Source organism: Chlamydotis macqueenii, chromosome 8 (genome assembly GCF_036417535.1).
Source record: "Chlamydotis macqueenii isolate bChlMac1 chromosome 8, bChlMac1.mat, whole genome shotgun sequence".
Classification (NCBI taxonomy): Eukaryota; Metazoa; Chordata; class Aves; order Otidiformes; family Otididae; genus Chlamydotis; species Chlamydotis macqueenii.
The window spans coordinates 36,382,530-36,395,289 of record NC_141563.1 but is presented as its reverse complement, the minus strand read 5'-3'; the positions used below and the strand labels follow the sequence as shown (position 1 = coordinate 36,395,289).

Sequence of the window (12,760 nt, the reverse complement as noted above, 5' to 3'; positions counted from 1 at the left end):
CTAAAACAATTCTCCGCAGTTCATAACCACCTGACACCAAAAACTTTAAAAACCTGAAGGAATACGAGAACCTTCCATTTTCCCATTAAAAAATGAACCTGCAGCAATCCCACCTCCTCTCCAAGTTGATTCAAGTAGAGATTATCCGTTACATCTATAAATACGGGGTGTGTGCGTATATATATTTTTTTTTTTTTTTTTTTTCCTACCAAACAATACAGATCCCCTGGGCCGAGCCTGACCACATCCTGCCCCACCGATTCCCAGCGGCGCTGCCTTTCCCCAGCACCATTTCTGGAAGCAGGCTAGTCGGGGGAAGACGAGCAGCACCCCACTGTTTCGATGCCGAGAGATATGACAGATGTCGAAGGGAATTAATGTGCTTAAATCTAAACACTACTGACTACAAGCAATTAAAATGCGAGGGGAAGCTAACGAACATAGTGAAACCATTACAGCAGGTAACCAATTCAGGTGGCTGGTAGTACTGCTTGGATTAAAAAAAAAAAAAATAAATTAAAAAATAAAAAAATATTGCATGATTCTAGAATCCTGGTTTGAATCGAACGCTGCTACACCCCAAATGGATTTCACACTGTGCTTAAAAAAAAAAAAAACATTTCGAAGTCAGTTATCCCAGTTCTACTCAGTACAATTCCCCACTATCAGAGTTTACAGGTTTTCCCCCTATTTTTCTTACAGTTTAACAGCAGAGAACATCTGTCAAGAGCTACTACTCCTTTCTGAGCAATTAGTAATTCACTTCAGGAGTAAATACAGCTCTGAAACATTCCAGCATCACTCAAATAACCCATTTTAAAGTAATGTTCTATTTTTAGAAGTAACAGACAGTGATGGGTATTTCAGAAACCCCTAAACCGGCCCACACAGATACAAACGGGAAAGCCTCATCCTCTCGGATTCAGCCTATGGAATAGGGAAGTAATGGATCTGGCTACGTAGGTTTAAAAAAAAATTCATGTTACTGAGAGTTTTCTGGTTTAACTCCCACAGTCAACCAGTGCATATTTCCAGAGACTACTGGAATGCAAAGGTGGACCCCACGAGATCCATACAGAGTAAATTTAGAAAATGCACCAATGAGACCCTCATCCATTTTCCTGAATTTTATATTTTGATGACTGTTTACAGCATGGTTTAACCAGGATAACTGACAGTCAGAGGCAGCTCACAATCAACTGTAATGGCATGCAAATTGACTATTTGGGGTTAGTAATTTGAAGGGAGGGAAAAGGCGACTCTTAGCTGGAGTTTCCTTGAAAAAATGGCTGAAAGCAGGGATATTTGTAGCCAGAAAAAAAAACTTCTTTAAAGCCCCTCGCAGTGTTAAAGCCCTTAAAGCTCTTCCCAGCATTTAACCCCAGGAGTACCCTGCCCAAATCGCCCCGTCTGCGCCGTGCCGTCATCTGCAGTCGGAGCTGGCGGGGCAAAGAGAAAACAAATCACGTCTTGAAGGTTCTGAAATCAATTCATGCGGTCTACCTACAACAAGATAACGCCTGGGAAAGTTACCGGCTGCTGCCTTTGTTCAACAGAGATTAACCACGGCACAGATGAATAATGGGCTGGATTTATTCTGCAGGACAGAAGCCGAACAACAATTGTCGAGGCGCTGCATTATACATCCTTTGGCTGCCTTCTGCTCTATTCATTTAACACTTGCAGGCAGTGCCGTGAATGACTCTCAGCTCGTTTTCCCCCATCAAAACCGCAGGTACGCACACTGTTGTGTAAACCCGCGCCGACACCCAGCAGATCTTACCATGTATGTGCCACCGTAAAGCGCCGACGCTGGCGGATGCTTTTATTCACCAGCAACTTTCTGAAAAAGCACGGAGAGTTCCTCGGCGAGCTGCGAGGAGAAATTTTTGGAGACGTAGGTCTGTTCCCAGGCAGCTTGGGGAGCTCGAGCTCCAAATGCATTTGTTCTTTGAAAGTCCTGATGTAAATCTCTGACTCCGGAGTAGCAAGTTCCCTAGAAGAATCTTTTGCTGTCATAGCTTAGCCGTTATGTGAGCTCTCACCATTCAGAAAATGCTAACAAAAACGCATCACGCGGGCATCGCCGCAGATTAAAAACGCTGATAAATCGGCAGAGCTTACCCCGCTCATTCACAAGGCTGGGCTCCAAACGGAGAGGCTGCCTGAAGCACCAGCGGCAGAAACTGAAGGACGATAAGCCAGGGCTGTCAGAAAACCCTTTATCAGCCCGGCTCTCCCTCTGAAAATGCGCCAAAGTGTTTCTGTGTCAGCAGTCTCCCTGTGGATGCGGCTCGCCTGCCAGCCACACACCGACGCGCGCCGGAGCCATTCAGCCCCGCGCATCAGCTCATGAAAAATTCATAACAGCCGGCTCCCAATCAATCCCCTTCCTAGAGCGCTTAGGCTTCACAGACCTAACAGAAGAACGCCGGATTTTGTAGCATGCACTGATAAAATGAAGGATTTCCCTGGTCTGCCGCAAGCCCAGCAGCCCGATTCATTCAGGCCCAGTGTGTTTAATAAAAAAGGGCTCCATTCAGAATTAGTTTTGCCCGTACTGCAGTAGCTCCACCCATGACATGCTTATTGGCTCGATATTATTTGGACAATCGGACCCTCTTTGGCTCTGCCTTGTGTTATGAGCATGTCGGATTCTCATGAAATCTTAACGAGCCGACTAACACCACGACATCGTTCCTGGACGTCGCTGAGCACACCCCGGGCGACCCCCCGGGACGGCAGCGGCACTGGCTCCGATAGCGATGTGCGCCGCGCTCGGGGTGGGCCAGGGAAAAAATAAATAAATAAATAAATAAATAAATAAAGGCAAGGAACAATATTCTGCAAGAACAAAGCGTGCAAGGAGGCCGAACACTGTCGAAGCAGTGTGCTTTGCTGTCCTGGGCTCAACGTATGGTCAAAGGGCAAAATCACCGCCAGCCACCGGAGAAGCAGCACAGGGAGAGCAAACAGAGGGTGGGGGACCTGGCACCTCCCTGCAAAGACAAGGTAAATTAATTCCAACTAACTTATGCAATCTATGTATTTGGAAACAAAAACCCCAAGATTTGTTCTGGACATAAACAGCCTCTACACTTGCGAGGCTAAAAAAATTAATTCAGTGAAGGAAGTTAAAGGCAAGGCTCGATGCTGACAGTATGATAATAAATACCACAGGGAGGGGCAGCGTGTCTTTTTAACTAGTCAGAAGTAGGTGATCCTTAAATGTAAATGCAATAAGTCTTTTTTCAAGAAGGAGGAGAAAGGAAAAAGTACACCCAGGCAGCCTAAGAGGAAAGCGCTCCGATCTGCGTGCGAGGGGTTGATGGTGCAGTGTAAGCACCAGTTACACAACCAATCCCCCAAGTCCCTACCCATTTCGGAGTTGTTCTCACTCATACATCCCAAAACACTTTACAAAAACGTTAGCATGCCTTCCTTTTCTTTTTTTTTTTTTTTTAATAAAGACCTGCCTGAGCCTAACCTAAGGCCACTGGAAACTGCAATGGTATCTGATGCGGAGAGGCTCACGCAGCATCAGAGGAGGAATATTGAATGCTTTAGGAATTATGACGTGTTAGCCTGTGATTTGTTATCCTGCATCTCGGCTCTGGTGACGGCCAGTGAAAGACAAAGGGAAGATTGAGAGCGACGCTGAATGATAAATACAATCCAAACAAATGCTTAGAATCTGCAATTCCAAACAGCAAAGAAAAAAAAAAACAAAAAACTTTCTAACTCACCAGCAGGTAAAATGGGATGCTGGAGGGGTTTGTGAGAACACATCTGATATTAGTGAGACACCATCTCCGTGCCTTTTCCTAAAGCTAGTAAGATGGCAAGGAGAATAAAGGGAATTTTTCAAAAGCAATAAACCATGCTGTGCAATGGCACGCTCCTCACACCCAGTGTGCACTTTCCTTACCTGAACTCAGAGGTGTTTCAGAACCAGTGCTCATTAAGGGAGTGTTCCTCATTGTCTGGGCATCCATAAATTACTAACGAGACGTCAGCCCCACAGCCTGCAGAAGGTACTGTAAGATGTGCACAGGCTGTTGCTGGAGCGAAGAAGCGCAAGAAAGGCTGAGCTGACAAGATGGAAAAGGAGACTGTGGGGAGAAGCAAGCCTCCACGCTCCCTTGGGGAAGCATAAAGAATGAAACGACAAAGTGCCACCCGCTGCTTCGGGTCACCGGCGTGCAGGTGCTAAGGTCCAGGAAACCGGTTGCTTGGTACACAACCTCAGTACTTTGGAGGTGATCAATAGCACAGGTTATTTCTTCTGCTAAGTATCTCCCAGAGCTTGGTGGCAACGGGAGCTAGCGGTTACCCGGATAAGGCTGTGGATCAGCTCTCATGCTGTTTCGGCTGCCATCCAAATAATTTCAGCTCATCAGAAAAGAGTCCAGTAATACCAGGGATGCCATCCAGAGGGACCTGGACAAGCCCAGAAGTGGGCCCGTGTGAACCTCATGAGGTTCAATAAGACCAAAAGCAAGATCTTGCACCAGGGTTGGGGCAATTCCCAGTGTCAATCCACGCTGGGGGATGAAGGGATTGAGTGCAGCCCTGCCAAGAAAGACTTGGTGGTACTGGTGGATGAAAAGCTGGACATGAGCTGGCAATGTGTGTTCCCAGCACAGAAGGCCAATCATATCCTGGTTCATCCAGAGCAGTGTGGCCAGCAGGTCGAGGGAGGGGATTCTGCCCCTCTGCTCCACTCTGGAGAGACCCCACCTGCAGTCCTGCGTCCAGCTCTGAGGCCCTCAACATCAGAAGGACGTGGAGCTGTTGGAGAGGGTCTAGAGGAGGCCACAACGATGATCAGAGGGCTGGAGCATCTCTGCGGTAAAGAGGGTAGATTCAGACTGGATATAAGGAAGAAATGTTTTACCCTGAGGGTGGTGGAGCACTGGCCCAAGTTGCCCGGAGAGGCGGTGGATGCCCCATCCCTGGAAACATTCTAGGCCAGGTTGGCCGGGGCTCTGAGCAACCTGATCTGGTTGGAGATGTCCCTGCTCCTGGCAGGGGGGTTGGACTGGGTGGGCTTTGACGGTCCCTTCCCACCCAAACCATTCTGGGATTCTCTGAATACAAAGGAAGAGCTGGGGAGGGGGAAAAGATGATTCAAAAAAGGGCCTGGTAGCACTGGCAGGAAATTTTCAAAAGTTTAAGTGTACTCGGGTGAGTTTTCATACAAGCTTCCCAGCTTTCCAAAGTGTCTAGGATTGCAGAAGGCTTTAATATATTTTAATGCATTTTATTAGAATAACCAATAACCAATATGTTGGCAAACACCACTTTTAAGCATGCAATTCCTCATCAAAAGCTGTTCTGCACTGTGTTGAGGGCAACTGCTAAGCAACAAGAACATACACTGTTTCTTTACAGTAGCACTAGTATTTACCTGCCACAATTGCCAGGATAAAATAAAATGCCAGGGAAGAGGCGACTGTGAGATGTCCTACACGCTTCTGTAGGAAAGGAAGAGCGGTTAGCTGAGCTTTCACAGCACTTTCAGTCAGCGGCAGAGTAACTGGATAATTCTTCCACGCGGCTAAAAACAGTTAGAAAGCTCCCCTCTGTTCCTTAAGCCATTGTTCCATACATACACATTAGGACAGCATCCCAAAAAGATAATGGTAACCTGACAGGAAATTAATTAGAAAAATTATTTCTAGGGATTGCAGTTTGGTGGTACTGCTTTTACCTCTTTTTCAAAGGAAGCAAACCTAGGCTAAACAGGTTTTTAATCGAGCACGGAGTCTCCTTTTCAGAAATCCTGGCTTTTAGTATTCTATCTTTAACTAAAAAGATATTTTTCAAGCTTTCAAACAATTTGAAAGTTAAGTCTATTACGTGTGTCAACTACTATAAAATGTAAAACAGATCCTCCCACATACTCTTAATCGTTGTTCAAGCAATTTGCTGTCTAAACACATACACGTAAGATGCACTCCCAAAGCAAGAGTCTGCTCCTCCGTACCCGTTAGTCCTGGAAGGACTGGGATGGTCCCTCAAACACATCAGCGTTGGCTTGGTTTAAGTCAGGCATCCGTGCAAACACAGGATTGTAAAGGTCACGCAGGAGAGATGGCCATCTCTAGAACCTTTACTCATAGTTGATGATGCACAAGGGAAGGACTTAACCTGACCCTTAGAAGCCAGGATCTTTCTTTTAGATAATAATTTGAACACATTTGATGTAAAAAAAAAAAAAAAAAAAACCTATTGGGCCAGCAACACTACGGAATCTCACAGGACTGTCGCTACTTAACATTTGTATTTCTGCCAAATGTGCAGGGTAGAAGATGGGTTGGGAGAGGATCTACGATGGACTTCCAGGAGAGAAACTCCAGAAGCCCATTAGCTGCGAAAGAGATGAAAGGGCAATACGATCGTAAGTAGGAGACAGTGAAATCGCTGTCCCCCTCTAACAGGTCAGCTAAATCACATTTCCATACAAAAGGGTAGATAGGAGTAGGAGCGATCATGCAGGAGACGAGAAATCTGAACTAGAATTGGGTTACTGGAGGAAGCGATGAGTTCAGAGGAACAGAGCAGTTGAGGAACATCTGTGTTTGTGAAAGAACAAGATTTTGAGGAAAGGGGAAAAGTAAACCAAGGTAGGGCATTAAAAAAAAAAAAGCTATAAAATGACAACTTTCTGTTGGACTAAACCAATAAAGACATGTGAGTAGAGAGAAGCAGAGGCAATGAGAAGGTAGAAGAAAGTCAAGAATATGGGAATAGTCACTCGCACTGGAAAAGAACTCAGTTAAAAAGACTGCAGCAGAGCAGGGAATAAATTTGTGGTGGAAATGTCACAGGATTGACAGGGATGTGATCTTCAGTCTGAGGCCTAGGGCAGAAGACGTAATTGCAGAGATGAGCCAGCGCTGGGAATAAATAAGAGCAAACCAGGCAATGGGAGACAGGCAAAGATGCGACGGGGAGGTAAGTGAATCAAACAGAAGAGAAATGTCTAGGAGGAAACTCAAAGCAAGACAAAAAAATGTATCAATGAACTGGAAGAGGCAGAAAGGTAAGCGGCCAGGAAAACAGCTGCCAAGGAATAGAGCTTCAACATGGAAACAGAGTCACTGTGAATGAAAATGTAAGGATAGGAAACAACGGCCAAGGCTTCAAGGCAGAGCAACGGCTGGCGAGAAAGAGCTGGGAAGGCAACAGTGAAGTGAAAACAAGAGCTGCATGAAGCACTGCTAAAACCTGGAAGAGATTCCAATAAAATTAAAAAAAAAAAAAAAAAAGCTGTACAAAGTGTTATATGGGTGCGTTTGTGGTGGAGAACTTACATCTTTCCAGTGATGGAGTTAGCTCTCTAGACGTAACAGAAGTGGAAAAAAAAGGGAAAAGAAAGGTAAAGAGTAAAAGCTTGCAAGCTGAGGGGACTGACGTGAGAGGAAACAATAAAATATGTACCTCATGCCTTCTGTATTTCCTTTCCACCACGACCAAGAGGCACACCGTTCATCCCACTGGCGAGGGGTACTGACTACATCAGAGGCAGAACCAGTATTAGTTAATTCTACCCCATCCGAGTCCCAGATTTACTTTTATCTCCCTCAGAGAAGCAGCAAATCTGACGATAGCCTCTACTTAAACACACACCTATGACTGACATTTTTAAACCACCATACCAAATTCGAACGCTTTAAAACAGCATTTCAGCCTGAATAATAAGAATTCACCGTTCTAATTTGGGATGCATTTGATCAGCCACACCTTCCTACAACGCAGTCAAGGAAAGCTCCAACACAGCAGCGATCAAACTTCCTAAACACGCGGTACAAACCTAGTGCTTAGCAATAATATCAATGCAACAGAAAAGAAATACTGCCTGGAAGCTGTGAAGAGATGGCCATGTAGTAAACGTCTTCAGCCCTGCCTTAATAATGCCTTCTTTAGCAAAGCCCAAGGCAGGAAAAGTCGCTTCGGCTCAGAAGTGGGAGGCTTTTTGGTATTCGGTTTGTAGCTTTTCAAGTAAAAAAAAAGAAAAAAAAAAAACAAACCATACACACACAAAAAAAAACCCAAACTTGCCTTTGCTCAACTGCAACGTCTGCCGTCTCACAAACTTCTAAAAGATGGCTCCATGACAGAAAACTTGAAATGACATGTTTGAGGAATTTTTCTTACACTTTCCTGAAAGTTTCCAGAATTGAGATGCTGAACGAGAGGCAGAAATACAGCGCTAATTGCTGGTTTGCATGACAAATCTCCCACATTTAAGAGGCAAAAAAAAATGACAACAACAATTCACTGCAATTTATATTACCATTGGAAGATAAGATCTTTCTCTATTTAATAGTTTAAAATTATATGGTCTGTATCTCCATCCCCACAGATTTAGGACCCTCTGACATCTTCTGAAGGGCAGACACCAGGAATTCTCGCCCAGGCCTCTGAACCGATGTTTTGGAGCCCTGTAAACGCTCACAGAAGGCAGAACCACAGCACCTAGCAACCCTTCGGTTTGCAGAGGAGGAGCTGAGCCAACTGCAAAGGAAAGAAGAAACTGGAAAAGTCATCCTTATTTATTTTAGAGAGTCAGGACACCAGCACAGAGAAATTACCGCTAAAACATGCAGTACCTCTAACAAGGTCAAGAAGATCCAGAATACTTTTCAGATTAGTCACACAGAAATGAACTCCGTCTTTAAGAAAGAGTTCTGAGTGGCTCGGACGCCGCTCTGTTCACACTGAATTAGCCACCTACGTCAACCAGGTCGTTGTACCATTTGAGTAGTGCACTGTAAGACGTCCTCTGACATAGAAAAACTATTTGTATCCAGAACACAGATGAAGTCAGCAGTAACAGTAAGCCTGATGCCCTTCACCTGCCGTTTACTCCTTAAACTGGATTTGGCACACTTTTTTTCCCCACAGTAAACCACACCATAGAAAGACAGAGACACAATTTATGAGTTACTTGCACTTTTTAGTATTTAAACAAAAAGGTATAATTTCTTACTGTGCTACAATGTCATTTTTTTTTCTTTCAGGTGTTCACGTTATCTCCTAGCAGATATATAACGAGGAAATAAATTTCTAAACCATAAGCCCTCAGGGCATGATGTAAGACACCTTATTCGTAATGGTAATTTCCTTAGCAACTCCGACGGTGCCTGATTTAGAGTATTTCTCAGAGAACATTTAAATGCCTTCTATATTATCCCTAGTGAGTAATCACATATGTTAGGCCAATCTGTACTACTTGCGATTATTTTCTCATCTCAGAGCTATAGATTAATATTTTACAAAGGAATTCAGGAAGCCAACTTATTCTTCACAGGCAGAGACCTCTGGGGTGATTCCAGAGAAAAAGAGAAGCCGACGCAAAAAAAAGTCGTACAATTTCAGACATCCTTTACACCCAATGTGATGAGAAAAGGCTTTACGCTTCTGTGTAGACGTAGCAGGAAGGAACCTCTAACAAGCCGTCTGCCTGGACGGGCGTGCTCACCTCTCACCAGGCTGTTTTATTCATCCGGCGGCGTGTTACCTGGCTGAGATCAGCTCTAGCTGCACCTGCCTCCGCCACGAAGCGTGGCTGTGACTCCGCACCTCATCTCGCATGAGTCACCAGCCTTTGACAGCCGGGATCGGGTCTTCGCTCGCCGCTGCACGGAGACGCCTCTGCGTTCGGGTCCAGCGGCGCTACAGGCACCGCAGCTACCGGCCAGCGCCGCCCGCTGTAATTCAGTCACAGGGAACCTCCTTGGTAAATACGAAATGCAAACATCAGTGTCTAATTTTTATGGAACTACAATGAAAATGACGCCATACAATGACAAGTATGAGAATAAATCAATATTGCTGTCAGAGCAGTGTTCTTACTGATAACGGATAATCCTGCACAACCAGCTCAGGCACCCGCTGTCAGGCCATTCCTGCACCCTGCCGCACACTCCCCTGGAAAACGACGGTTCGGTTTGGCTGGCAACATCCCCGCTCACGTAGACAACGGAAAGGGTACAAAAATGAACGCTCAGCCTTGGACAACCCTCCTCCTCCTTTCAAATAAAACATTTACATCATTTTCGTGAGCAAACGTATTTCTCTGTTATCGGTCTCACCTGGCATAGCTGAACAGGAACAGGAAACCTCATCAGCAATCTGAGTTTTGTAGGTTCCGTATTTTGCTCTTCCAGATTCTTAGTTTTGCAGCAGTCGACTGACAAAACATCATTCTAGTTTGCATGCAAGCTATTTCAATTACTTTGTGTTTCAGGCCATCCACACCTTATCAGCTCTCTCAAATTAAACAGTATCAGGTTCACAGCGTGCATTTATTTATAGTTATTTTTTCCCAAAAGAAAAAAAAAAAACAAAACCCAACACAGGCAAAGCTCACTGGGAAACAACCAAAAACGCTTTGTCCACAACTGTCAGAATTCACGCGTAGCTTAATTAAAGGAATAAATTCACCACCAAAACCCAGAGACCAGTGCACGGCCAGCGCCAAGAAAACCAGGGTTAAAGAGAGGAGGTGGTTTCAGCCTGTCCAAGTACGTAAGAAATCTCATTCTCTTATCGGAAATAGAGTGTGCAGTGATGGGTAAAGAGCCTCCCGCAGCCGCAGCCGGGGTGAGAACCTGCAGAACGTGACGGAGGCTGGCAGCAGAGGACAACGCTACGTTCCTGGGCCTCTCCTTCATCCCAGCGACACTCTCAATGTTATCAGGGTCTCTGCTTAAAGGACCCAGGAAAGGAATCGATACAAAAAATAAGTTTAAAAAGATTCCAGGAGGTCACAACGTAGCTACTCAAAAGACCGAAGGGAAGGTCTAAAGGCATTTGACACCCACCCGTGCCAGGTGGATGTGGACCACAAGTACTTTATTGAGTTTAGTCAGCACCTGGAGGAGGTGATTTCCAGTTATCCTGGAGATGTTCTGGCAAACAGAAAACAAGAAGAATCATCCAGGGACCCTCACGTGCAGAAGGTGGCACCCGTGACAAGGACAGGCCATGCCACGCCAGGCTGTGGGGCAGGAGACGTCTCCTCCACAGATGCAGGCCTCGCGCGGAAGGGCCAGCTGGGCCTGATCTTCCCTTTCGGATGAAATTATCGTTAGTCAGAAGTTTAAAGATAAAAGTTGTGTCAAATCCCCGTCTGATTCAGCTTTTATATCGGCTGTACTTCCATAATCTCCATTTATTTTATATTCTTGGGAGGATGAAGTTTGAACATAATATTTTAGAAGCTTCATTGTCTTTTGTTAATTACAGTGACTCATTTCTTTCCATTCTAGATACACTTCAAGCTGTCTTATTCCATTCTGGATTGAGGTGTATAATTACAACTGAATCATTAAGAGCCGCCTTTGTGTGCCTACAGCTACCTCTGTTTTGAACGACTAGTATCTCCAGGCAAACGCTGCAGCACCAAAACTTCAGGATCATCATCGATAAAATTACCGGGCTGACCTTGGAGTTCATACAAAAAGGGGATACTATCATTTTGAGCACATAAGCAGACTGAAATCCAACTAAGCCAATAAATGCACACTAAGATGATGTCGTAATAACAAAATAAAAATTGTGTATAAAAAGATATTTATAAAATAATGACATTTTACATTCAAAACCTATGACTAATCCAACATTACGTTTCTTCTTAAAATTCCTCTATGCCAGCTACACCACACATAAATCATAGTTACTTTATCTAGGCCTTCTAGAAAACAGAAAAACAAAACAAAAAGATTCCAAAGGAGAAGATCCAAGAGCTTCAAAACCTGACAGCAGCAGACAATGTCTAAATATAGGCAGCCAAAACACTTATCTGTGCATTTTTAGCTGAGAAAATAACTTCAGTGGTAACTCAGAAAGAGCACAAACGGTCTCTGCAGCGGCTCCTCTTGAGGTGGGTCTGCACTTGTGCCGACTACGTACAAAATGAGCAAGCAGTGACCCCTGTCTACCTGGGCTGCCCACCAATTATTCTGATGATTTACTTTCATAAACAGATCTCCAGGATTTGTTGCATAACGTCAGATGGGGATCCACCAGTGACCCCCCACAAACCAGCCTTCTCAAAGCAGAGCCGGGGGAGCAGGCCAGCTGCGAGTGTTTTTGACTGACCCTCTACTCTACACAGTTCCTGGTCAGAACCACCGTCCCCTCCAACCAAGCCAAGATGGGATATTCTTTCAGCGACCTGGTCTGCTGGAAGATGTTCCCATCCAGGGCAGAGGGGTTTGATCTGGAGGGTCTTTAAGGTCCCTTCCAACTCAAACCATTCAATGGTTCTATGATTTTCTGGTGGAAACACCTTACTAAGGGAGAAAGTAGCAAAATTTCAGAGAAGACGTTTCTCTACATTATCTCACTATCTAAACTTCCTCCTCCACGTATTTGCGAGGTGTTAAAATGAAGCCGGGAGGGGCAACAATGAAACAAAATCAAGGAATTTCCTCTTCCCAGACTAGGCAAGCAGACCCTACCTCCCACTTCCATGAACTCAAACAAATTCAAACCTTAGCGAACTTCTTTATGTAATTTTTATGCTCTACCTGTAGACAACATAAGAACCACCTCAAAACAGAACATTTTCAGCTTTTCAGAGTCTATTTTGAGGGGTCCCCAGCACGATTCCAGTGTTCAGCACCAAGAACGAGCCATCCCTAAATGCATCATGCAGTATTTCTACCTACTGAAGAACAAAGAAAATCACTCAGCAGATTCAGTCTTTTAGAACTGTTCCCAGATCTAACACTCCTTACATTCT

At 44.8% G+C, this 12,760-nt stretch overlaps 1 protein-coding gene across 2 annotated transcripts in view; it reads right to left on the bottom strand.

The window, feature by feature from the left end:
* Nucleotides 1-12,760, bottom strand: part of PDE4B (phosphodiesterase 4B) — a 189,618-nt gene that overhangs the window by 143,710 nt on the left and 33,148 nt on the right. Inside the window, exon 1 of one of the 2 annotated variants that reach the window (XM_086753165.1) lies at nucleotides 1,784-2,034. The exons of the other annotated variant lie outside the window; for it this stretch is intronic. Coding sequence (XP_086609291.1) covers nucleotides 1,784-2,019 — 236 coding nt within the window. The 5' untranslated portion in view covers nucleotides 2,020-2,034. Of the gene's footprint in view, nucleotides 1-1,783; nucleotides 2,035-12,760 lie in introns of those variants that run through there. 2 annotated transcript variants of the gene reach the window in all.